This window comes from Camelus ferus, chromosome 9 (assembly GCF_009834535.1).
Source record: "Camelus ferus isolate YT-003-E chromosome 9, BCGSAC_Cfer_1.0, whole genome shotgun sequence".
Taxonomy (NCBI): domain Eukaryota; kingdom Metazoa; phylum Chordata; class Mammalia; order Artiodactyla; family Camelidae; genus Camelus; species Camelus ferus.
Window position 1 is genome coordinate 80226172 of NC_045704.1, and position 23746 is coordinate 80249917.

At 56.0% G+C, this 23746-nt stretch overlaps 4 protein-coding genes across 12 annotated transcripts in view; 2 read left to right on the plus strand and 2 right to left on the minus strand.

Annotated features, from left to right (window-relative positions):
* The window catches only part of MOV10 (Mov10 RISC complex RNA helicase), a 21384-nt gene extending 16030 nt beyond the window's left edge, over window positions 1–5354 (plus strand). For 5 of the 6 annotated variants that reach the window (XM_032487340.1, XM_032487345.1, XM_032487341.1 and 2 more), the window contains 12 exons: window positions 72–219; window positions 649–807; window positions 1065–1168; window positions 1345–1442; window positions 1541–1757; window positions 2548–2665; window positions 2882–3073; window positions 3302–3376; window positions 4231–4356; window positions 4438–4526; window positions 4800–4921; window positions 5011–5354. In XM_032487340.1, coding sequence (XP_032343231.1) covers window positions 72–219; window positions 649–807; window positions 1065–1168; window positions 1345–1442; window positions 1541–1757; window positions 2548–2665; window positions 2882–3073; window positions 3302–3376; window positions 4231–4356; window positions 4438–4526; window positions 4800–4921; window positions 5011–5102 — 1540 coding nt within the window. In that variant the 3' untranslated portion in view covers window positions 5103–5354. Of the gene's footprint in view, window positions 1–71; window positions 220–648; window positions 808–1064; window positions 1169–1344; window positions 1443–1540; window positions 1758–2547; window positions 2666–2881; window positions 3074–3301; window positions 3377–4072; window positions 4357–4437; window positions 4527–4799; window positions 4922–5010 lie in introns of those variants that run through there. The other variant, XR_004322789.1, reaches the window with a different exon arrangement.
* TAFA3 (TAFA chemokine like family member 3) overlaps window positions 4607–23746 on the plus strand; it is a 27936-nt gene continuing 8796 nt past the window's right edge. Inside the window, exons 1-2 of the mRNA XM_006182894.3 lie at window positions 4607–4617; window positions 22574–22814. The gene's annotated coding sequence lies outside the window, so the exon portion shown is untranslated. The remainder of the gene's footprint in view (window positions 4618–22573; window positions 22815–23746) is intronic.
* RHOC (ras homolog family member C) lies at window positions 5751–12056 on the minus strand. 3 transcript variants are annotated; one of them, XM_032487348.1, is made up of 5 exons: window positions 11741–12056; window positions 8436–8599; window positions 7778–7898; window positions 7329–7459; window positions 5751–6398 (listed from the first exon to the last, which is right to left on the minus strand). In XM_032487348.1, exons 2-5 carry the CDS (start codon window positions 8589–8591, stop codon window positions 6225–6227), a joined length of 582 nt encoding a protein of 193 aa, XP_032343239.1. In that variant the 5' UTR covers window positions 8592–8599; window positions 11741–12056; the 3' UTR covers window positions 5751–6224. The 3 variants fall into 3 exon arrangements, with proteins under 3 accessions (XP_032343239.1, XP_014413255.1, XP_006182953.2); XM_014557769.2 differs by lacking the exon at window positions 11741–12056 and adding an exon at window positions 9818–9840; XM_006182891.3 differs by lacking the exon at window positions 11741–12056 and adding an exon at window positions 9721–9828.
* On the minus strand, window positions 14035–19343 carry PPM1J (protein phosphatase, Mg2+/Mn2+ dependent 1J). Of its 2 annotated transcripts, none has more exons than XM_032487347.1 (10): window positions 18972–19343; window positions 17528–17642; window positions 16757–17044; window positions 16348–16460; window positions 16007–16091; window positions 15295–15413; window positions 15036–15099; window positions 14772–14879; window positions 14555–14650; window positions 14035–14354 (listed from the first exon to the last, which is right to left on the minus strand). In XM_032487347.1, the coding sequence occupies exons 1-10, from the start codon at window positions 19295–19297 to the stop codon at window positions 14256–14258; spliced, it is 1413 nt and encodes a 470-aa protein (XP_032343238.1). In that variant the 5' UTR covers window positions 19298–19343; the 3' UTR covers window positions 14035–14255. The 2 variants fall into 2 exon arrangements, with proteins under 2 accessions (XP_032343238.1, XP_032343237.1); XM_032487346.1 differs by having other exon boundaries at window positions 14499–14650; window positions 18972–19341.

Consider the following 23746-nt stretch of genomic DNA (forward strand, 5'->3'; position numbering starts at 1 on the left):
TGGGCTTAGGGACGGGGTCACGGAGGCCTCTGGGATGCTGGATGACATCGTGTTCCCCACCCCTCTGTCAGGCTGTATGACCGGAGTCTGGAGTCAAACCCCGAGCAGCTGCAGGCCATGAAGCACATTGTTATGGGCACCACCCGTCCTGCCCCCTACATCATCTTTGGGCCTCCGGGCACTGGCAAGACTGTCACCTTAGTGGAAGCCATCAAGCAGGTGGGGCCTGAGCGTAGACCTGGGGTCTGCACTCCCACCTCCCACCCCCGCTCCGGGACCAAGCAATCGTCCCCAGGTTTTGGTTCCCTCTAGCTCCCTGAGTGCTCGCTTCTGAGCTGGCATCAAGGGCCAGTGTGGCTGTTGAGTACAGTTGTACAGGTTGGGTTCTGCATGACTCTTGGAGTCACCATTTATGTCTCAGTTTATATATTTACTGCAGTGGTTTATATATTTACTGCAGCGGTTTTCCAGCATTAAAGTGCTGTGTGGACTAGTAGGGGGCTCAGCATCAGCCTTTTGAGTCACTCCCTCTCTCAGCTACGGGAGGCAAGTGCTACGCTGCACCAGCCTGAGTCACAACCACGTTTCTCCCTCCTCTCCTCCTGGAGACCAGAAGCTGCTTCCCACATCTGCTTATCCTCACCCCAGGTGGTGAAGCACTTGCCCAAAGCCCACATCCTGGCCTGCGCACCGTCCAACTCAGGGGCGGACCTCCTCTGCCAGCGGCTCCGGGTCCACCTGCCCAGCTCCATCTACCGCCTCCTGGCCCCCAGCAGGGACATCCGCATGGTGCCTGAGGACATCAAGGTACCTGGGAAAGGCGGAGGGCCAAGGGATGGCAGGTGCTGCCCTGGGTGGGCACTGGGGCCAGAAAACTAGGAGACCTGGATTCTATACTCACTGTGTGGCCTTCGGTGGGTCAGGACTCCTCTCTGGGCTCCAGTTTCCCTATGTGTAGATTGAGAGTGATAAATACAGTTGCCTGTGGGGGGCCCAGAGCCAGAGTGAGGGTGACAGTCGGGGTGGAGCCAAGCTGACTCCTCCTCTCCCTGCACAACCCTCAGCCCTGCTGTAACTGGGATGCAAAGAAGGGGGATTACGTGTTTCCCTCCAAGAAGAAGCTGCAGGAATATCGTGTCTTAATTACCACTCTCATCACTGCCAGCAGGTGGGGAGTGTGTATGTGCACGTCTCTTAATTGTGTGTTAAACAAAAAAGTAGCAGCCTGGGGCGACGGGGCAGAATGGTGCCTGGGGCGTGGTGGGAGGGGCCGGCTTGGGAGAGCATTCAGGTTTGGTAGTTGGGTGCCTGGGTCTGACCCCTGCCTGGCCTGACACCTCCCAGGTTGGTCTCGGCCCAGTTTCCCATTGATCACTTCACACACATCTTCATCGATGAGGCTGGCCACTCCATGGAGCCAGAGAGCCTGGTGGCCATAGCAGGTGAGGAGGCGTTCAGCGGGAGCTGCGGGCGTGCCATCCCACATAGGGTCGGGGAAGCCCCACCACATACCTCTCTCCCCACGCTACCCGCCTCCCAGGGCTGATGGAAGTCAAGGAAGCAGATAATCCAGGAGGGCAGCTGGTGCTGGCAGGAGACCCTCGGCAACTGGGGCCTGTGCTGCGTTGCCCACTGACCCAGAAGTATGGGCTGGGGTACTCACTGCTGGAGCGGCTGCTCACCTACAATGCCCTGTACAAGAAGGGTCCCGAGGGCTTTAACCCCCAGTTCATAACCAAGCTGCTTCGCAACTACAGGTACCCGCACCTTCTGCGCCATCCCATTCGATCACACCCTCTGCGAGCCCCCCTGGAGGCTCCATCCCAGCATCCCGTAGCTCAGAGGCTTTGTGATGCAAAAAGATCATAGACTGGAAGGTGGAGGAGGTCTCCTCTCGTCCCATCACTGCTGCTTGTTGACTGTGTGACTTAGCGAGTGGCCTCACTCTAGAGCGGTTTGTCTAACTGTACATCAGGGGATGGTCGGTAGCTCCCAGACACTAGGATGTGTCTGATGTGAATCCCTGGTGAAGTTTCCAGGCAATCCAAAGAGAAATAAGAAAAATAGGGACAGTGTATTTCACACTCAGGTGAGCAACATTCGTCATGCTCAGATGAGTTCCTGTGTCTTTAGTTCCTTAGATGAATCCACTAAGAGTTCAGTAAATGTTAGCTGCTGTGTTAGTACTCTGTATATGCTCAGATTTCACACATTATCTTGTCAAATACTGGCAGTAGTAGGTGATACTTGCTTTTGTATTGTTCTTCCTTGGCAACTTTGAAACTTGAGAAAGGGCCCCTAATTTCTTGGTGTTTTAAGTTTGACTGGTCTATGAAATCTGTGGATTGGGTACTCTCGGGCGACATATTTGGTTCTGCTTTCTGTGGTTAAGAGTGCCTAGTGGCAAAAATTGTAGTTGAATGAGTCTGCTGTCCAGTGGGCAGGAGGTCAGTGTGTGTGAGCCCAGGCGGGTGGAGTGGGGGTCCCTGAGGACGGGGCAGAAGCAGTCTGGCCCCTGGTGTTGCTCTTCTTCTTCCTGCCTCCCAGGTCTCACCCCACCATCCTGGACATTCCTAACCGGCTCTATTATGAAGGGGAGCTGCAGGCCTGTGCGGATGTTGTGGACCGAGAGCGCTTCTGCCGTTGGGAGGGTCTCCCTCGACAGGTGAGGCTGAACAGGGCAGGCGTTCAGGTACTCACCCCTGTACCCCAACTTCCTTCTTCCTGAAGCTACTGGGTAGCAGGAGGTTCTGAGTGAAAACTTGAGCCTCTTCCTTTGTCACCTCGGCCTGGGATCCCACACTAACTGGAATGATTTGGGAGTGGGAGGGAAGGGAGGCAGGGAGGTCCAGCTGAGGGTTTCCCCTGACCCCATGTCCAGGGCTTTCCCATCATCTTTCACGGCGTGATGGGCAAGGATGAGCGTGAGGGCAACAGCCCATCCTTCTTCAACCCCGAAGAGGCTGCCACTGTGACTTCCTACCTGAAGCAGCTCCTGGCCCCCTCCTCCAAGAAGGGCAAAGCCCGTCTGAGCCCCCGAAGCGTGGGCGTCATCTCCCCATACCGGAAGCAGGTCAGGCCCTCAGTTCCCATCGTGGGCAGGACCCCCCCCAGATGGTACCTCCGTAGCCAGACTGCTAGGCAGAGGGTCCAGTGCAGGCCTCTGCTGGCCCCATATCTCAGAAGAGCTCAGAGGTCAGCTGCACCTCCCTCTTTGACCCCCAGCTCCCTGGCCCCTGCCTGGCTCCCTCTTGCACTGGGGTAATGGCATGAGAGAAAGGCACCTGTCCCCATCTTCCAGGTGGAAAAAATCCGTTACTGCATCACCAAACTTGACAAGGAGCTTCGGGGACTGGATGACATCAAGGACTTGAAGGTGATCCTCACCACTCTTTCACACTCCCTCTCTGACTTCTGTACCCCTCACCTCCCCACTTCCAGATACCCTGCCCTGCTGCTCCAGGCCAACCCAGGTCTCCACCCTCCCTGCCTCACATGACTTTGGGCTTTCCCCAAGCCTATTACTCCTGGAGATCTCAACTTGTAGGTCTGGGATGGGGCCAGAAAGCGTGCGTGCTCAGCAAGCACCACGGGATCCTTATGATCAGGCTGGTTAAGGTCCTGTGTCCTAAGGAGAAAGTCCAAACTCCCCTGCCTGGCTGACCTGTCATGTGACATGTCCCCACTCACCTCTCCCACCCTCTGAGTCATTCAGCAGCAGATTCTCAGATAAGAATCACCTGGAGAGCTTTTAGTACTGCCAGGGCTCCACCCAGCCAATTAACACGGCTGTCTGGGGGCAGAGCCAGGGCATGGGTGTTTATTATGGCTCCTCAGGTGATCTAGCTTGCAGCCAGGGCTGAAAACCGGTGCTTTAAGAGTTAGAGGGCTCTCCCGTGGAAATTGATTCAGGAGGTCTGGGCCTAAGGTTGCATATTTTTAACAAGTATTGAGTGACTATCTTCAGGAGACCTGGAAAAACACTACTGAGTTACAGTGCTCTTCGCAATCTTGTTTTCTTTGCTTAGAACCCTTTCTAGCCCCTACCACTTTAACTGGATTCACCCTTCAGGTTTCAGCTTCCACGGCACCCTCCTGTCCTCTTTCCTGCCCGGCAGGACACTGGCTCACTCCACTGTGACAGTTGCCCTCAGGCTCACTGAGGCCAGGGCGGTCCCCCGGTCCCCTGCTGAGCGCCCTGGCCTCCGGCCCTGCCTCCCTCCCCTCTAGGTGGGCTCCGTGGAAGAGTTCCAAGGCCAGGAGCGCAGCGTCATCCTCATCTCCACCGTGCGGAGCAGCCAGAGCTTTGTGCAGCTGGATCTGGACTTTAACCTGGGTTTCCTTAAGAACCCCAAGGTTTGAGGGCTGGTGGGGAGCAGGAACTCCTCCTTCCTGAGGGCTCTTCCCTCCTATGACCCCACCACCTCTTCCTCCCAGAGGTTCAATGTGGCTGTGACCCGGGCCAAGGCTCTGCTCATCGTGGTGGGCAACCCACTCCTCCTGGGCCACGACCCCGACTGGAAAGCGTGAGCATCCCACTCTCAGTCCCTCCTGGGGGCCTCGGACAGCTGTATCTTTATGAAGCATCTCCCTGGGGTTTAGCTAATCTTCCAATCTGTTTATCTTAACAAACAATATCCCCAATTTGCCAAGGTTAAGCAACTTGCCCAAGGCACACAGGCTGACGTGCAGGACTGAGGCTGGGTCCTCCAGTCCCTGCTCGTGCTCAGCCAGCCCCAGCTCGTGCTCAGCCAGCCCCATGCAGCTGAGCTTGTGATAAATGTCCCTGTGCCCCACAGATTCCTGGAGTTCTGTAAAGAAAACGGGGGGTACACTGGGTGCCCCTTCCCTGCCAAACTGGACCTGCAGCAGGGACAGAACTTACTCCAAGGTCTAAGCAAACTCAGCCCCTCTACCTCAGGTATGGCTGGGCCAGGGGGGGCCAGGATGGGGGACAGTACTGGGGAGGAGCTAAGTTACTGAGACAAAGCTCACCTCCTTTCTTTCTAGGGCCCCACTGTCACGACCACCTTCCCCAGGAGCGGGAGGGTGAAGGGGGCCTGTCCCTGCAAGTGGAGCCAGAGTGGAGGAATGAGCTCTGAGGACACAGCAGATGGCCTTCTCACACCACCCAAGCCTTAACCACACACCTGACCCCAACCCTGAACCAGACCCCAGCTTGAACCGGACCCCAGCTGAGCCTCCCCTCCCAAGGGACAGGAAGGCTGGTGAGGGAGTTTATATCCCCAGCCATTCCACCCTCTCCCCTGCTGGGGAAGAATGACACATCAAGCTGCTAACAATTGGGGGAAGGTGGATAAAGAAAAACTGAAAATATCTTGTTCTATGCAAGAGCCTCCTGTCTCCTTAGCCTGGCCCCAGCTTCCTGAACTCCCAAGATGACCCCACAGGGGAGGGTGGGACTGTCCCACCCTGCCCAGGGACATACCCCTCTCCTGGCTAGAAAGGAACCCAACACCCCCTCCCCTCCCCACATCCAGGGGAGGAAACCCAGTGGGAGGTGGCAGGGAAGCCACCCACAGGCTTCTAAGTTTAGCCCCTGCTCCCAGACCACTCCCCTCACCCGCCTCCAAGGCCCAGAGCCAGGCATGACCTCATTCTTTTCTCCAAGACTCCACCCTGCCTGCCTTTGCAGACAAGAGGGCCAACCTGGCAAGCAACTTGGAGAGATGGGACTGCAGGCTTAGAGCCAAGACAGGGACCAGGAGAGAAAGACAGGAAGCTACACATGTGTTGGAGCCTGTGGCCTTTATTCATGCCCCCACCAAGTATAGCCAGAGACAAGGCCCCTGCCCAAAGCAGAAACACCAGGGGCGTGGGACTCTGGGCTACACCTTCCAAGCCCCCTGCCCCACATACTCTCCTGTGAGCCAGAAGTGTATAAAGTGCTGGTGTGTGATGATCCTCTGGGGAAGGCCAAGGGATCAGGAGCCCCACCCCTGGACCAAGGCAACTTGAGGAGGGACTGTGCTCTGGAAGGGCAGGACATAGCCCTAGGGTCCCAGAGTGCTGAGCGGGAGGGCCTACGGCCACCAGGCCACCACCACCAGGGCTGAGGATACGATGCAGTCCTGGGCAGGAGGGAATTGGGAAAGGGCGCCTTCAGCAGGGATCCCTAATTAGAGGGAGTTCGGAGGTGGGGGGGGGAGGTTTCTGCACCCCTGTGAAGGGAGGCGGGGTAGTAGGGGAGGCCTTGGGGGGCCTCAGAGAATGGGACAGCCCCTCCGGCGTTTATTCTTGCGGACCTGGAGGCCAGCTCGAGTAGCCATCTCAAACACCTCCCGCACCCCCTCCTTGGTCTTAGCTGAGCACTCAAGGTAGCCAAAGGCACTGATCCGGTTCGCCATGTCCCGGCCTTCCTCAGATCGAACAGGCTCCTGGAAAGGTGGAAGGTGACAGGTCAAAAGGAAGCTGCTGGCTAGGTGCACCTCACTCCCATCTGTAACCAACCCCTATTTGTAACTAGAACAAGTATCTCTTCCAGCCCTGACCCCACAGAGCACCCAAGCCCCAGCCACCGTGGGCAGCTTCTGAGCTCAAGACCCAAGGCTCATGTTTACTTCTAAAGTTTTCTTGGCCCTACACCCCACAGGACACCCTTTCTCTTGCCTAAAGGAGTGTCTGCCATCTATCTGACATCCCTGCCTCCGTTGTCACTTTCTTCCAGTCCATCCTCAAGGGTGCCAGAATCAGTTTTCTAACATGCTGACCTGACCATACGTGTCCCCAGTTTAAAACCTTGTCTAAATTGTCCTTGCAGGATAGTCCATATTCCTCATCCTGGCAGCTGTTCCTAGTAAAGTCATCCTCTGATTAGAGAGCCACTTACCAAGTTCCCAAATAAGCCAGCTCCCTCACCCTCACTCAGGACCTTTCTTCCAGCCTCTTAGAATACCCTCCCTGCCACATCCTCGCCAGCCCACGCCTCCCCGGCTATATTGTGGTGGCATGACCTGCACACCCCAAGCAAAACATCTATCATAAGCTGGCTCCCTGAGGGTTCAGGTTTTCTTAATTACCTGAATAGTCCCAACACCACACAAGAATGGACAAAAGACAAATTAAAATGCCAGGTGACCTTGGACAAGTCACTTCATCTTGTGCCAGTTTCATCAAATATTGGATCAGACACTAAGGGCCCTTCCTGTTCTCCCTCTCCAGGTGTGGACACAAGGGGGTAGGGTAGACCCCAGCGTCACCCCTAACACAGGGAGTCACCAGGGGAGAGGCTCCCTTCTATACCAGCCTGCAAGCCCGTGGAGGGCACCTTCCTCCCCAAGGGCTCCCAGCCTGGCAGTCACACCCACCTGCTTCATCTTGGCCAGCTCCCTCCGGGTATGTTCATCTTGCCTCAGGTCCTTCTTATTCCCCACTAGGATGATGGGCACGTTGGGGCAAAAGTGCTTCACCTCTGGGGTCCACTTCTCAGGAATGTTTTCTGCAGGCATGTCCCAATGGGTGTCATGTCAGTGCCTCCACTTAGGCTAGGGAGCTCCCCCACGTCCCAGGCCCCCTCTGCATCCCCATGGCAGGCAGAGCCTTCAAGGCTCTTCAGCATGACCATCCCTTTCACAGCTCAAAACCCCTCCCCTAAGTCCTCCCGAGGGCCAGTTACCACAGTGAAGGAGGCTAACGGGACTCCCAGCACCCCTCCCCCAGCCTCTGAAGTGGCTGAGATGAGCTAAGGCAAGAGCTCCCTCTGGTTGATTTGAGTCCCAGAAATTCTCAGTCCCCTCCCTTCAGCCAACACCCTCACCCAGACTGTCGGGGCTATCGATGGAGAAGCACATGAGGATGACGTCAGTGTCCGGGTAGGAGAGAGGCCGCAGGCGATCATAGTCTTCCTGTCCTGCCGTGTCCCACAGAGCCAGCTCCACCTGACACACAGGGCCAGTGCTCAGTTGGCCCGGGCGCCCCCGTCAACCCCCCCCCAACCTGCCACCCAGAAGTCCTCTCTAAAATCATGGTCCTTTAAGGTTCACTGCATATCTAGCTACTGAGTATGGGCTACGTGCCAGGGGCCATGCTCGCTGTTACACCACAAAAATTAGGTGAGTTTTTAAAAATCCTGAGACAACAGGGCTTGATCTTTGTGCCGTCTGAGTTGCCATTGTGAGCACCACTGTTTTATTTAATGGTCACAAAAACCCTTTGAAGGAGACCTTCCCGTTATTCCCAATTTACAGCTGAGGGAGCTTAAGCCCAGAGGCGAAGGGACTGGGCCCAGATTACAGAGCCAGTGTGTGAAGAACCAGGTGGTTATCCAGATTTCCTAAGACCGCAGTTTCTCTTCCTAACTCCTGCTGATTCCAGCAGGGACAGTGGAGCAAGGTCAGCAGTGATGAGGACCTAGGTCATCTGTAAGTGACAGAGGCAGGGTTTCAAGGTGAGACAGGAAGAGGCTCTTGCTTTACCTGCTTGCCATCCACCTCTATGTCTGCGATGTAGTTCTCAAAGACAGTAGGGACGTAGACCTCTGGGAACTGATCCTTGCTGAAGACAATGAGGAGGCAGGTCTTCCCACAGGCCCCATCGCCCACAATCACCAGCTTCTTTCGGATTGCAGCCATGGCTGGGGCTGGCGGGGAAAAGGCAGTGGGGATGTTGGGGAAAGCCAGTGAGTCCAAAAACACTCTGGGGCCCCCCAAACCCCCCTGGAAACTGAGGCATCCGGAGAGAAGGAGTGGGGCTTGCTCAGGCATGTTCTTGCCAAGGACCAATTATTCAGGCAACTGAGCTTGAAATTCCTGACCTCAGGGTCAGGGACAGGTCTCCCCGAGTGGGTGAGAATACAAATGTGGGAGGTGGGAGAACCACCCACTTGGGAGCCAGAAGGCATGAGTTCTAATCTAATCCACTACAACTGTGGGCCCCTGGACACCTAGTGGGGTGCTTAGGGACGTGTCCAGAAGAGCCAGCTTTTATCATATCAGGGTTTCAAGTCAGACTTATTTGTTACCAGGATTTCGATACTTTCAAAGTTTAATCATCGAGAAGGTCTAATCTGGAACACACTGTCCCTCACTCAGCACAAGTCATGCCTGCCCAGTGAGAAACAAAGAGTCCCTCTCCAAGACCACAGGCTGGCGGGTGGGCAAGGGAAAGAATATCGCACCCCTAGGTGCCAGGCACTATGATGGGCACCTTGACAAACTAGGAAAGTGAGGCTCAGTGAGGGTAAGACACATATTCAGGGTCATAGCAGGGATGGCACTCAAAGCAGGGCTGTGCGACTCCAGAATCTGCTGCCTTTTCTACATACCACCCCAGAGGTGCAAAGGAGAGCAGAGGGAGGGAGTCCCAGACAGAGCGCAGCGGCAACAGCCAGCCAGCTTCCCTGGCCCACCCCATCCCCATCCCCAGAGCCTCAACTCACACAAAGAAAGCTCAGTCTGGGCAGTGCCCACAGCCCACATTCGGGCAGCCTGCCTTCCTCCCCCCTTCCTCCTGGGCCTGGCAGCAACACTGGGTCACTCAGCCCCAGGCAGGGGACAATGACCACACTGTAGGGAGCCACACATCTACCACAGCAGAGTGACTGAGAATAATCCACTAGGGAATCACCTCCATCCACTTCCTGGAACAGCCCCTTCCCTCTCTGTCCAGCTCACCCAGAGGCCCTGCCCACCCCTCCCTGTGACTCAGGGCAAAGAGTCAGCTTCCCGGGGTTTCCATGTGTCCCTCGCTCCCAACACACACCGAAGAGCATCTGCAAAGTTCATCACACCTTCCCCGATTTGATTCCCTGCCCCTGAGCTGAGCCTCACTTCCTCCTTCCCTGGGGAGAGGAGCTGACCTCCAGCCGGCTGGAGTTCCCAGGCCCACAGTCTGGGAGGAAGAGAGGGCGGGCTCTGGAGCTGAGATGAAGTGGAGGCTGTTGGGAGGAGGAGGAACTAGAGCCGCTGCTGGGAGGAGCCCCAAAAAAGAGACAAATGAGGGCCAGTCCCAGCACCAACCAGGGAGGGAGTAGTTAAGAAAGAAGAGGATGGTAACCCGATCTCTGCCCAAAACCTGGCTTTTTCTCTCAGTCCCACATCCTGTCAAACTAGGCTGAACTCCTTTACTCCCCACATACCACCACTGCCTCACACCCCTGCCTTGGTCTGCCTTTTAGGAAGTGAATACTCCAGCCCAAGGCTGGTTCTTTTCAACAGTGAGATCCTGGGGGTGTCTCCCTGCCCCCCATCCCCTGACACACACACACACACACACACACACACACACACACACACACACACACAAAACTGGGATGAGGGGAAGTGGATATGAGTCAGAGAGAATTTATAGGCATTGAGAGTGCACAGACACATTCTTCCTCCCACAAAAGGGGCTCTCCCAGATACCCCAAAAGAGGGGCAAGAAGGTATTCACCCTTATGGAAACCATCCTTCAAAAAGGGGAGTCCCTAGAAATTCTACCCAGGTGACCAACCCCCTCACCCATTCCCACTAGTTCCATTGGTCCAACTGTGGGAAGACAGGCTGGGGTAGCCCCAAGCTGGGATGGGCAGTGTTGATGGAGGGATAGAGGGCATTCACCACTGGGGTGAATACCAGTTGCTCGGGCATGAGTATGCCACTGCCTTCCCCCAGCAGGGCAGTTTAGGTGGCACCAGATGGTGGGGGGCAGAGGAGCAAGGGCATGCATTAAATGATCTGGAGCCCCCGGCTCAATTAGAAGACCTTCCCTTCAGGCTCTGATTGGGCCAGAAGAACAGTTAACTGAGGCCAGGCCAAGCCAGAAGGCCCAAGCCAAGATGACAAGGACAACACCTCCCTGTGAGAGGCAGCCCCTGAGGAACTGCCCCACTGACCCTAAGAATGGCAACCAAACCCCACACGAGGCCTGGAGTGGAGCATGGAACTCCTGGGGCCTTCCCTGGGACAAAACAGCTGCCCTCTCCTCAATCATTCTCTAGATTTCCAGATGACCCAGGGGCCGCTGTACCTTGCTGACCACCCCTGAGGTCTAGGCAAGAAATCAAATCCTCCATCTTTAAAACCAGAAGTGAGAGATGGACTCAGCCTCGAGTCCCCCAGCCCAAAACCCCCAGGATAATCTTTAGCCAGGCTGAGGTGTGCGGGAAGGGGTTGGGAGGGGATTCTTACACACACACACACACAAAGGAGCTGGATCCGTCCCAATCTCCCCTACCTCCCACTCTAGGCCGGCTCCAGAAACCATCTAGGGCGGCGTCCAGACCCCCGGAGCAGTGGCAGCCCAGGAGGTCACATCGGGCTCCTATTCCCGCCACTCCACCGGCCTGGCAGGGGGAATTCCCTCCTCCACCCGGACTCCGGCCCGGATCCACGCCCCAGCCCCGGTCCACAGCGAGCCGCCCGGCCTGGGAGCTACAGCGTCTGGGCCGGGGCTGCCTCGCGGGGACCTAAGTTGCCCCCTGTCTCCTCGCAAAGCCGGGCAGGTTCCGGGAAGCCGGGAGGGGAAGGGCTGGGACTCCGGCTCGGACACTGAGAGGCGAGAGGCCCTGCGGGGCAATTCCCGGGGGCCCGTCGCTGCAGCCCAGGGAGGGGCCGAGCCTGCCCGAACCCCGCGCAGCCCAGACGCCGCGTCCGAGGGGAGGGTAGGGCAGGCGGCCCGCGCTCCGGCCAAAGCCCCTCCCCGGCGGGCACCCCGAGCTCCGGCCAAGAGAAGGGGGAAAGTGCTCCCCGGGGACGAGCTCCCATGACGCCCCGCCGCCCCCAGCCCCAACCCGGGATACCTTCCGCTCCGCCGCTCCCAGCTGCGCGGCCGGTGCCGGAGGCAGAGACTGACCCAAGGGGCACCGCCCCGCCCTCCTCCAGCGCCGCGGCGGGGAGGGGCGACTCGCGGGGAGGGGCGGGCCCGGCAGGGGGAGGGGCGGGCCAGGCTGCCCTCGGCTCTGCCCGCCCCCGGCCCCCGCCCACGGCCCCTGCGGGTCGCAGAGCCGCTGGCCCGGGGTCTGGGGCTCCGGCCCCTGGGGTCCGGGGAGATGCCTGGACTGTGGAGGAGTGGGCGGCGGGGCGAGGCCCGGCGAGCGGGACCCCCGAGGACTCTGCCTCTGCCCCACCTTCCAGCTCCTAGAGGCGGACAGGCGACGAGAAAGTTGAGAGGCGCTCGGGGTGGGGTCAGGAAAGGGCCGCTGCTGCCCTCCCGTGGCCAACCCACCACCCGCGCCTACACCACCTGGGGCTTCGCGGGAGGCGGGACTGCGAAAGGACGCCCAAGAGGGGGCCGCGAAAGATGCCCACTTTCTGCTCCTACAATCATTGCGGAGTAAGTACAGCCCAACATCATGTCCCAGCCCTGGAGACCTTTAAGAACCTTTGAGACTCATGGCACCTGGTTCCACTTCACAATTTCCTTCCTCCTTCCTGGAATTTCCAACTCCTACCCATCCCTCAAAGGGCACTCCTGGAAATCCTTCTGGATCCGCAGCTGGGAATTCAGCTCCCATCCCCACTGTATTATTTCTGTGCTGCTAGGGACACCCAGCTGGGTCTGACTTGTGCACTGGGTATTACACACACGTGTATCTCCTCCCCTGAAAGGTGCCCGAGGAGGTGGATGGAAGATGAGGAAGTCTACCAACATTTTTTTAGCTTGTGCTCAGTAGAGTACATAGCTTTTATACTCATTGTAAGTCTTTGGGTTAAGTATACCCATCCCCTTTTGCCTGTAAGGAAACTGAGGCTCAGGAAAGTTAAGTGGCTTGCCCAAATTTTGCTGTTTGTATGTGGCAAAGCAAGAACACAGATAGTCAGGCCTGTCTGTCTCCAAAACTGGTCTCTCTCCCTGTTGCCCACTGCCCACTATAATCCTCCAACTTGTCCCTTTCCACTGTCTGGCACTGTGTGTGGCACATAACAGGTTTTCAACAAATACTTGCTGAATGAAACATATGTTAGAAGTCATATAGACTTTAAAGGTCTAAAGAGCAACTCATATATTTGCTAAATGAAGAAACGGGTCCAGAGCAGTTTGGTCCGCAGGCCTCTTAAATGGCTCAATAAAACTGAGCAATGTGCTCAGTTCAAATAGATTTCTGCCTTCAAAGAATTTATGGATCACTAATAGTTATTGAACCCTTATTACCTAGACCTGGCTCAACATACATGAACTATTTTAGTCCTTACAACTGCCTCATGAAATAGTACTGTTATCTCCATTTTTCTGAAAAGCAAATTGAGGCTCAGAGAGATTGCAGACCTAGTGTTGGGTTTGGCATCAGGACCCAAACCGCAGGACCCTCAAGCCCCCGCTCTTAATTGCTGCTCCATCCCAACTCCTCATTTGGACAGTTACAGTCCAGGAGGTGAACACTGTAGTCGGGGTGTGTGTGGGCTGTGGAAGGACAAGTGAAGTGTTGAGGATGAGGTGTAGATTTTAAATGAACTGGAGCTACGCCAGGCCTACAGAGCAACGGAAGCCCCGAGAGGGTGGTGATGGTGGGGAAAGACTAGGGCTGGAGAAGGAAGCAGTGGCCAGATCAGAAAGGTCCTTATATGCTACGCTCAAGAGCTGAGTGTCAATTTTGGCATAGATGCAGTAAGGAGCCACTGAAGTATTCTCTCAAAGGAATAACCAACTCAAATTCACACTGTGGACAGGTCTGATGAGGAAGAAATGGAAGCCAGAGGTAACCACCTCCAAGATTTCTGATTTGAGTAGCTGAGCTGGCGCCCCCTGAGATGATGAGCTGGGAGAAGGAACATGTTTTGGGGGGAAATGATTAATTCAGTTGGAGGATTTTGAGTTGCCATGCCTGTGGGATGTCTAGATGTTCAGGAAACAACTGGGACATGTAGGTCTAAAGCTCAGGAAAGGTCTGGGCTGGAAGTTGTGACTCGGAAGATGCCAGCATATGGACGAAGTCACAGAAGTGGATGAGAGTGCTTGCAGCGGGAAGAGCAGAGGGCAGAAGAAGAAGCTGGGGAACACTACATTTTTTAGGACAGTTCTGGACTTCCTCCCACCACCCCAGATAGTGTTTCCTTACCTTTGAGTTTCCAGGCAAAGTAAATAAAAAGACACACCTTTATCCATCTGGTTTATTTGCCATGAGCTATAATTTTGGATCTAACTGGCACCACTTCTTCAGTTAAATTGCCACTAAAGAAGGTCTGAGAGACAACTTCAGAATTTGGGTTGGGAGAGGGGTAAGCACGGAGAGGCTGGGATGGTGGTGGGAGGTTCGGGGCTGAGCCACTCAGGAGTAACTGCCTGGCCCTCCCAGGGGGATGACGAAGACCGAGATATCATCCCCGGAACCCAGCTTGTTGTTGGGGAGACGCCAGCCACGGTCCCGAGGGGTGCCCCGGGCCCCCAGGACCAGAGCTTGGGCCAGAGCTGTGTACCTGCCAGGAGCACATGTGCACATTCATGTACCAACATGTATATGGGAAGACAGAGACACAGGCCCTCACGTGGGTCCCCAAGCATTGCTTCCCTTTGTCCCTTCCTTCCCCATCATCATCCCCTTGCAGCCATACAGCCCCTACCTGCTGGGGTCATTGGGCTCATAGGCTGACAGCACCCTGTCCACAGTGGCGGCTACCTCACAATCACTCGTGACATCCCACAGCCCATCTGTTCCCAGGACTAGCACATCGTCTGGGCAGTGCTCGTACTGCGTCAGGTCATACACTCGCACCTGGTAGGGAAAGAGGGTACAGAGGGAGCTCGGGGATGGAGAGACCTTGGGTGAAAAACCAGCCAACTGGAGATGCCCAGAGGAGGGAAGGTGTGATTAGGGAGCCCCCCACGCAGCTCACCTCAGGGAAGCAGGAGAGGAAGGGCTTGATGGGCAGGGTGGAACTGCAGACCCTGAGGTTGTGGTCTCCCAAGCCCCTGGTCACCCCAATGGTGGCCATCACTCGAGCCTAAAGGAGAAGAGGAGTGGGTGCTGCTACAGCCCTCTCCCAGACTCTCTGGGACTGTGGACCCCTGCCACCCCTACCCTCGGGCAGAACCTCCGCCTCCCTAGACAAGTTGTGGTGGGTCCTCCTGCCCTCTCCCACCTCTACCATGGAGTTTACCTTTTTGCCCTCCCCACAGACCAGAGGAAACCTGAGATCCTCCAGCTCGATCTTTTTGTAGGCCCTGGGGAGGGGGGAGTAGAGGAGGCATCACCCAGGCATCAAAGCCCCTCTCCCCTAGGAGCTGCACCCCTCACACCAACCCCCTAGAAGGGCCACATCCCCTCAACTCCCAGCCTGGCCCAGCCTCCAGCTTCTACCTTGCTGCTGGCAAGGTTGTTGCCATGGAAACAGGCCCCAGCCCCGAGGGAAGTGTTACCAGCCAGTCATGTTCTGGTCCCGGTACAGCATCCTCTGCCCCAGCTCCTTAGGCTGAATTCTGCGGGGGAACTCAAGATGGGTAAATTCACCACCAAGCAGCTCTGGTTTCAGGAAGCCCTGGGGTTGGGAGTGGCCAAACAGAGCAGAGGGCCGGAGGGCATTAGGTTTACAGCACACCCTGGTGCACAGATGATGTTAACTGTAGCAGACCCTTAAAAGGAGTTTACTGTGTGCCATGCACTGTTCTACTATGAAAATATATTAACTCATGTAATCCTTTAAGGCAACCTTTAAGGCAGGAACTATTGACGCATGGAGAAGTTAAAGGAATTGTCAAAGATCACACAATTAGCAAAGTACTCAAACCAGGATTCAGTCCTAGGCAGCCCAGCTCCAGTCACTGCTTTAAACCACTAAGCCATACTGCCCCTTAGGGACCTTTGCTGTTTCCTTCCCCCACCTCTGATTCCACTTCCTTCCTCAGTTGGTACCACAGTGTGAGCACTGGAGCAGCCCCTACTCCTTCCTGCTGCATCCTCTACACCAGCTCAGCCCTGCACTCCATCGTCTGTGGAATGGACTTCCCAGTGAGCTCCAGGAAAGGAGCTACCTGTCTGTGTGGTAGGGGTGGGAGAGTCCTTGGGACATAGGGTACAGAGGGGCACAAGATTCAACAGAGAAAGAGAGGAGGGAGTTTCGTTCCTACTTACAAGCAGCTGAAGACGCTGGCGCTCAGTCTCCGGGGTGAACTCCCGGGACATTGGAATGATTTCACCATTCCGGACAATGATGGCTCTGCCCAGAGAAAGAAAAGGTTTGGGCATGGCTCTCCTCAACCCCCTCATAAAGAATTCCAAAAAGATAAGGCCCTCCCATAGGACCCCTCACCCAGACCCCCAGTTTTCCTCTGTCATAGCTATTTCAGGCCCTTCCTTATGTCTCTGATCCCTCCTCACCCCCTCCAGTCTGTGATTTTTCACACCCACCACTATCTTCCATCCCAGAGAGTGTGACCATCCCTGTAGCCAATTTCAAAGCCCCCACCCCATACCTGCTGTCACCTGCATTGGCCACGTACACCTTGCCTAGCAAGTAGACCACAACCAGTGCACAGCAGCCCCCCTCCACTTGGTGGCCATGCCGCTCCCGGGCCATCTGCTCATCCTGCCATATAAGGAAGGGTCAAAGCGGGTGGATGAAGAAGAGGTTCCAGAGACACAGCCACCCCCGCCCCTATCTGCAGAAGTAAATTGGCCCAGGCAAGCCAAGCTTGCGGAGAGTAAGGAAGACACAGGTATAACACCCACTTCTCCCTCCCTCTGAACCAAGCTCTGCTCAGGCTCTCAAAGCTGTTGTGGGTTCTCAGGATCATCTCCTTAGGCCACCTGACTCCCATACAGAGCTGACCAGCATGTCTGCCTAGCAGACAGACAGCCCCTTGGTTTGGGCCACACACTTACCATGAGCTGGAAGGCATTCTCAATGGCACCCACTACCAGGCTCTCATGAGCCACTTCCTTCTGTGAAGACCAGCAGGACTGAGGACCAACCAAATGAGAGGGATCAGAGGAACCTGGAGCCCCCGGAGTGGACGGGAGGCAGAGGGGAGGTGGCGAGGGGTCCTGGAGTATCTCTACCAGGTCCTTTAGCTGCTCCCGAATGTGGCGATGCAGAAGCCTAGAGGCCATTTCGGCAGCTCCACCCCCTGCATGCCCATCAAACAGGCCCCAGTAGTAGAAGCAGAGTCCCTGGAGGAGAAAAGTTGGTGGTGAGTGTGTGTATATGTGTGTGCGTTATGCAGAGAGAAGAGCAAGACTCTGGGCAGCCATGCAAACATCAGAGAGGTCAGAGCTTGGTGTTAAAGGCAAATTAGATTTATTCACTCATTCACCAGGGGCCTACTATGTGTCTGAAAGCAAAGGATCAAAAAAAGTCAAACTGAGAAGATAAAAGATGCAAAAATAAGCCTTGGTAATTATCAAGTAAATACATGGCAAATAATCAATAAATACACAAGCATCTGTATTTTAAGTGAAAACTAGATATTTACACTGACATGGTAGACTCTAACTGACCAATGCCAGATAAAGGTTCTTTGCCAGAAGGTAGAAAGCTAGTGAGTTAGGAGGAAGGTCTCTCACATGGCTCAGATTTACAACTGGATGCCTAGAATCCCTGGGCAGAGGCGTCAGCCATGTCTCTAGAGGCTAGAAAATGAGGTGGGGGCTTACCTGGCCTCGGCTGGGCTCCCTAGGTGCCCCTGAAACACTCTTCCGACCTTCCACATACACCACTTCACAGCAAGCCTGGTCCTCATTGTGCCGGCTCTTACCAGCGTTGATGACCCTGCCAGGCCAGAGTGACCACATCAGGTTGGACACCAGACCAGGTCCTGGAATAACTCCCACCTTAGACACACATAACCTCTCTGGCCTGCAGGCCAAGCTGAGAAAGGTCACAGCCACCTGGGAACCAGGCCAGAGGGAGGAGGAAAAGGGAAGCAGGAGGCAGGGCAAGGCACAAGGAGTACTGTCTGGGTGCTGGGCCCATCACATCACAGAAAGGCCACAGCAGCACCTTCCTGCCTCAGTTCCCCAGTCCCTGGCTAATGGTGCTGCTGGGAGAGGGCCTGGACCGAGAAAAGGAGACTTTTATTCCTGGCTTGCCAAGACCCTACATCCCACCCTGACTCCCAATAAACCCCTCCAGTGCCTTGTCCACAGCAACCCACCCTCATAAGCACACCCACCTTTATTCTAAAATCACCCAGTGAAAGTTTCTGCTGCTTTGGAAATGAGTAGGTGCTCCAGCCCAGATCAGGAAAGAGGAATTGAAACAAGGTAGGAGTGGGAGCCCCCCTGGACTGCGCAGGAACCACCTAACCGCCAACTCTTCCCAAATAGGAAGTTAAAGGAGCTGGTAGTGGGGCCACGGGGCCACCAGCCACCGCCCTCTGCCACCTGAGCGCCCCCTTCTCCCTCAGTGCTCTGCTTTCCCAGCAGAAGCATTAAAAATACACGCGGCCTCCGAGCAAGCCGGCTGCTCCCACCACTGCGACCGCTGTCGCCCCAGGGTCCACTTCCTTGCCTGGCCAGGGCAAGTCCACCGGCCCAGGGGTGTTCGAAGGAGACCCTCCCGGTTCCCCGGGCGGCCCCTCCCCCGCCCCTGGGGAAGCCGGCGGCCGCCCGGTGTCGCCGGCTATTTCTGGGTGTGGAGGGGGAGGGGAACGGTAAGCGGGACAGGGAACTGGGGCGCTGGGGTCGGGAAGCCCAAGGAGCTTTTCCGGCTGCTATCTCCTCTATTAAAAGGGACCCCCGCTCCTTGAAACCTCTCCTCCCTTAGCCACTGAGCTACCGGGCCGGAACTGAGAACTGGCCAACTCATCGTTAGCGGGCCCTCCACCCTCCGGGCTCTGGGAGAGCACAAGGTCCTGAAGCGGCGTGGGTGAGGGTAGTCAACGAGCTGGAAGGTCCTGAGGAAGGCTGGACCAGACTTGAGAAAAGGCTGGGTGTGAGCGCGGCCAGAATCCCAGGAGATAGCAAAGGTCCTGGGAAAAGGGAGCTCCTGGAACAGAGCTCAGCGAGGGGGTCACATCCCAAAGCCCGGGATGCGGAGGTGGGAAGGGGTTTGCGGTGGGAATCCCATCTTGGTTAGGGTGCCCCCAGGGACGCTCACTCGGCGTAGCCCGTGCTCCAAGGCAGGCGACGGCCGGTGTCCGGGGGGCTTTGCACAGCCCGGCCAGCGTGGTCGTCGGCGCGTCGCAGCCCCCCAGGGCTCAGCTGCAGAAATGTCGGTCGGGAGAAGCTCGCTCGAGCCTCTGCCGTCTTCGCAGGCGCCGCGCTATCTCTCTCAGCCCTCGCCGGAGGGCTCCTGGGAGCTTCTGGAGGGGCGGCGGGCAGCGCCGAGGTCGCTTTGGGCAGGTCCGGGGACTTGGGGCTCGGAGGCGGGGCACCCCCAGAGCTCACCAGGTGCGCCACCGCCGAGCGCACCCGGTTTAGCATGCTGTCTCCCTGCCCCGCCCTCGGCCGTGGCCCCTCCCCAGGGCAGGCCTCGCCCCCAAGGGCTCTCTGGGGGCGGTGCTCGCTCCGGCCGGCTCTGCCTCGTGATTGGCTCCCGGCCCGCAGGGCCGGTCGCCTGCAAAACTTCCTCAGGCTCTGGGCCACCCCGGGAACCGCCCCACCAGCTCGCTGCCTCTTCCCCGCCCGGTTCTGGCGTCGTCCGCCTCAAATTTCCTTGGGAAGGAGGGTCTGCAGCTGTGGGAAGGGGATGGAGAGAAGGAAACCTTATTTCAACCTAGCTTTAGGTTAGACATCCATTAGGACGGGAGGGTGGTGTCTCCTCGCCCTCGGTTCGTGGTGGCGAGACTGCACAGAGGGTGATGGAGCTGATGATCTCAAAGCGAAACCACTCGCTTCGGCGACCGCTGGGTGTGAAGCTCCTGGTGTGATAACACCTCTGGCTGGGTTTGCTGGAGTGCGAATAAGGGTGAGTGAGCTGGAGCTGGGGGTGATGTTGAGGGTGATAACGAGGCAGGTTGGAGTCGATCATCCTGAATTAGGGAGCTGGGGTTAAGTCCTGGGTTCCTGAGGGGGCAGTTCCCTGGGAAGACCACCACTAGATCCGCGAGAGCGGTTGCCACTCCGACTCCACTTTCTTTTTCAAGACCCAATTTCCCCCCATATTTAGACCTGCCCTGACCACGGCAGAACTAGTTAGTAAGGATAACAACAGCAATAGCTACCGTTTATTGAAGAATCACTACATAATAGGCCTACAAAGCACTCCCCATACTTTAGGTCATTTATACAGCTTACCAACTTACAAGATGGGTTTTACTGCGTTCTTTTTACAGATGAGGCAGGACTCCTGTCATTTTTCATGACTTGTCCCAGCCAGTGTGAAATTCATTCCCATGTCAGTTTCCCAGCCATCCAAAGCTGATTCTGTCTTAAGAATCAAGCTAGTTTGTCTGGATCAGGGTGGAAGGGTTAAGAGATAGGTGAAAGGTAGGGAGAAAAGTGGGGGTTCCTCCTCTCCCACCCTCCTCTTCTTAAGGCAGAAGCCGACAGCAGTCCAGGTATACTGAACAAGTCCTGTGGCTGCCGCCAGGGGGAGACAGAGGCCGGCTAAGCGCCTGCCCGGAGGAGAAGGTGATACTGACCTGATGCCAGAAGAGCTACGTTCCTAAGTCTGAGAACTAACTGATCATTAGGCCTCCGGAGACACCTCCTGCCCTACGTTTGGTTCAAATGGGGACACGGCCCTTATGGCCCTAATGCAAGTCGGGGGTAACCCTCAGACTACTAGTACCCAGTTCATGGTTGGGGATTCCACCTCTGACCATGACCCCCTTTTCCTGGGTTAGACTGTGCCCCCAGAAGGGGTGTCTTTCCTGGTAGCTTCCAAATAAAAATCTCACAATGGTCATTCAGGTTTGTAGCCTTCTAAAAGTATGCCTGCACTCTGGGCAGAAAGAAAGATAAATCACAAGTGAAAAAAAAGTCAGACCCAAAGACACATAGGGTAGTGAAGACAGACGGAGAGAAAGAACATGGTGGTGCGATGAGTATTTCCTCTCTGAGAAAGACTACAACCAGCTCACAGATAAATGACATAAACAGCAGCAGCCAGCCAAAGTCTGAAGAACAAATATAACATCCTGGCTATTTTTATTATTCAGTGTTTCTGGGACACTTGGCTTACCACTTCTTCATGTCACCCAGGGCCCTCAACCCTGCTCTTCACACAACACATCATGATGTGACTGCAAGTGGGCCACAGAACCGGGATCCAGAGACCCCTAGTTCCAGCACCAGATGGTCAGTAGGGATGTCAACAGATTCCCCTGGGTTCCAGAACAATTCCCCAACCATACCCAAATCCTAAGGCTCTCCTCTCCCAGAACCTCTCACCTCCTATTCCTGGCGCCATCACACCTCCTCCACCCTCAGACTGCCCCAGAATCTGGGGAGAAGGTCAGCATCTCTACTCATCCCGGAGGCAGCACAGAGTGAGAAGGAAAAGAGGGGTGGTATAGTGGAGATTGTCTTCTCTGCTGAGAACTGAGAGTACTCAGAGGCTGGTCCTGCCTCAGCTAGGGTGGGAATGGGGCAGCCTCAAGATGGGTCCCTTTATCCTGAGCCACGTGCAGTGGCTCAGAGCCCAGAACTGGGCTTCTTCCCATTTCTTCTCCCCTCACTATTACTCCAACCCTAAAGCCCTCTTAAACCAAGAAGAGTGTCCTTCAATTAAGAGACAAATTCCCAGACCACCACCTCCCTCTTCCATTTATCTAATACTTTAACAATCAGAACCTTACCCTGTAAAGAATTATACAACATACAACTGCAATTATATGACAGTTTTTATGGTGAAAAAAAGTGGGTCTCAGAATTTTGTTCCCAAGTTGGGATTCATACCCGTCATTCTCAGGGACCATTCACCTGCCTACTACAACCCTCTTTCCTGCCAGGTCCCCACCCTCAAACCTCCCCTAATCCTTCGTGTCCCTGAGGACACCACTCGTGTGGTAGAGATCGTGCTGTTTCCTCTTGGATTTTAACATTTTAACAGTGGAGGGCTAGCTTATCAATCTAGAAGAGCATTGTTGAATAGGGCTTTGTGCAATGTGGGAATGTCCTATATCTTTTCTACCCAGCACAGTAGTTCCTAGCTACATGTGACTATTGAGCACTTGAAATGTTGTGAATACAAATGAGAAACTTAATTTAAAATGTTATTCAATTTAGATTTAGATTTAGATTTAAGTATCCACATCCCGGTAGTGGATACCATATTGGGCAGTACAGTTCGGGAATCTTCAAGGCTCAAAAACCCTGAGGGTCTGGGCTATCACTCCTCACAATCACCTCCCACTCTGAAACCCCAGACCCCGAGCCTTTTGAGGGACCTGAGTTACCCAGGGAGATGGTCGTCGTCGTCGTCGTCGTCATCGTCGTCATCATCATCATCATCATCATCATCATCATCGGAACTGCACGGTGGCGGGAACCCAGCGGTCCTCTCTTCCCGGCTTCCCTCGTCTTGCCTCGGCCGCCAGGGGCCGCTGCGCCCCAGCTGTACCCGCAGGGCCGGCGGAGCGCTGTGCGCGGTGCCCTGCGCTGTCCGGGAGGAGGCGACGACGCCCGCGCGAGGCTGACGGAGCGGGGGCGGCCCCCGGCAAAGAGGAGGCGGTGGCGGCGGCGGCCGCGCGCTCCCCGGACTGCGGGCGGGAGCTCGGGGGATCCCGGCTGAGCTCTGTAGAGCTGGCCGGGCAGGCCCGGAGCTCCCCGGTGCCCGGAGCGGGCCCGGCCTGAACGTGATGCCAGTTTGGCCAGAGCCCCTCCGCCTTGGGGACGCAGCAACTTGGTGAGGGGGACAGGGCTCCGGACTAGACAGCACCCACCCGAGTTGGCCGCTCCCGCCTGCAGTCTGCCTTTAGGAGTCGTGGTCCCGGGCTCAGAGGCAAGGAGAACCTCAGGCCGGCGGGTGGAACCAGTGGGCACCGCCGTGGGAGAGGTAGGTCCCAGGCGTGTGGGCTCAGAATTGGGAGGACCGAGTGGGCGCGGGGCAGGAGCAGGTAGGGAAAGGTTAGAGGATCATGTGGTTCACATTCTCAACCCCACGCTGGTGTGCGGGGGGTAGGGAAAACAGCCTGGGAAACTGAGGCAGGAATGTGGAAGCCTGAGAACAAATCCCAGAAGCTTCTTTCTTTAACTCTCCCTGAGGGAAGGCACAGAATGCCAGAGAACCCACCCCATTCCCCGCCCCCCACCCCAGGTCCTTTGGGTCTTGGGACCCATAGAAGAGATGGAGGAGTTGGATTGCAGGGTGTGGCAGCTCAGAGAGAAATGGGACAGGGACCACCTGAGAAAAGACAAGGCTGCATTTTTTATGATCAAAATGAAGTTTCCTAATGGGGACAGGGAGAGGAGACATCTACACAGAAAAGAGGTCCTTCTAGACGCTCTCTGCCCACAGAGCACAATCATTCCAGTGGTATTGGTACCTCCATCTGCCTCAGTAGTCCTTTCTGGGCTCTTACTCTGAGGAGCTCGGACACAGGGTTCTCGATCCTTCTGGGGTCCCAGCAGCCTACCTGCCTCAGTTCCACCTACATTTGGAGGCTGAGGGAGGGGAGGTCTTAGGGAGGAATGGAGAAGCTCTGAGGCTCAGAGACCTGGAGGACCCCCTTTCTGCCCCTCTGGAGTGGAAATAGGGGTGAAGGTGGCAAAGTTGAGCCAGCTCCTGACAAATCCAGGAAGCAGGTGCAAAGAGGATTCAGGACCTCAGGGTGACTTTTCCCAGCAGCAGTCAATCAGAGTCTGCTCAGGAAACCTTCCCTGGCCTTCAGCTCCTTCCCAAAGCCAGAGAGATGACAGCGTTGATTCTTAGACACCTCCTACCATCAGCTCTGCTTCACTCCTGGGACAGAGAAACTCTCTCCAGCT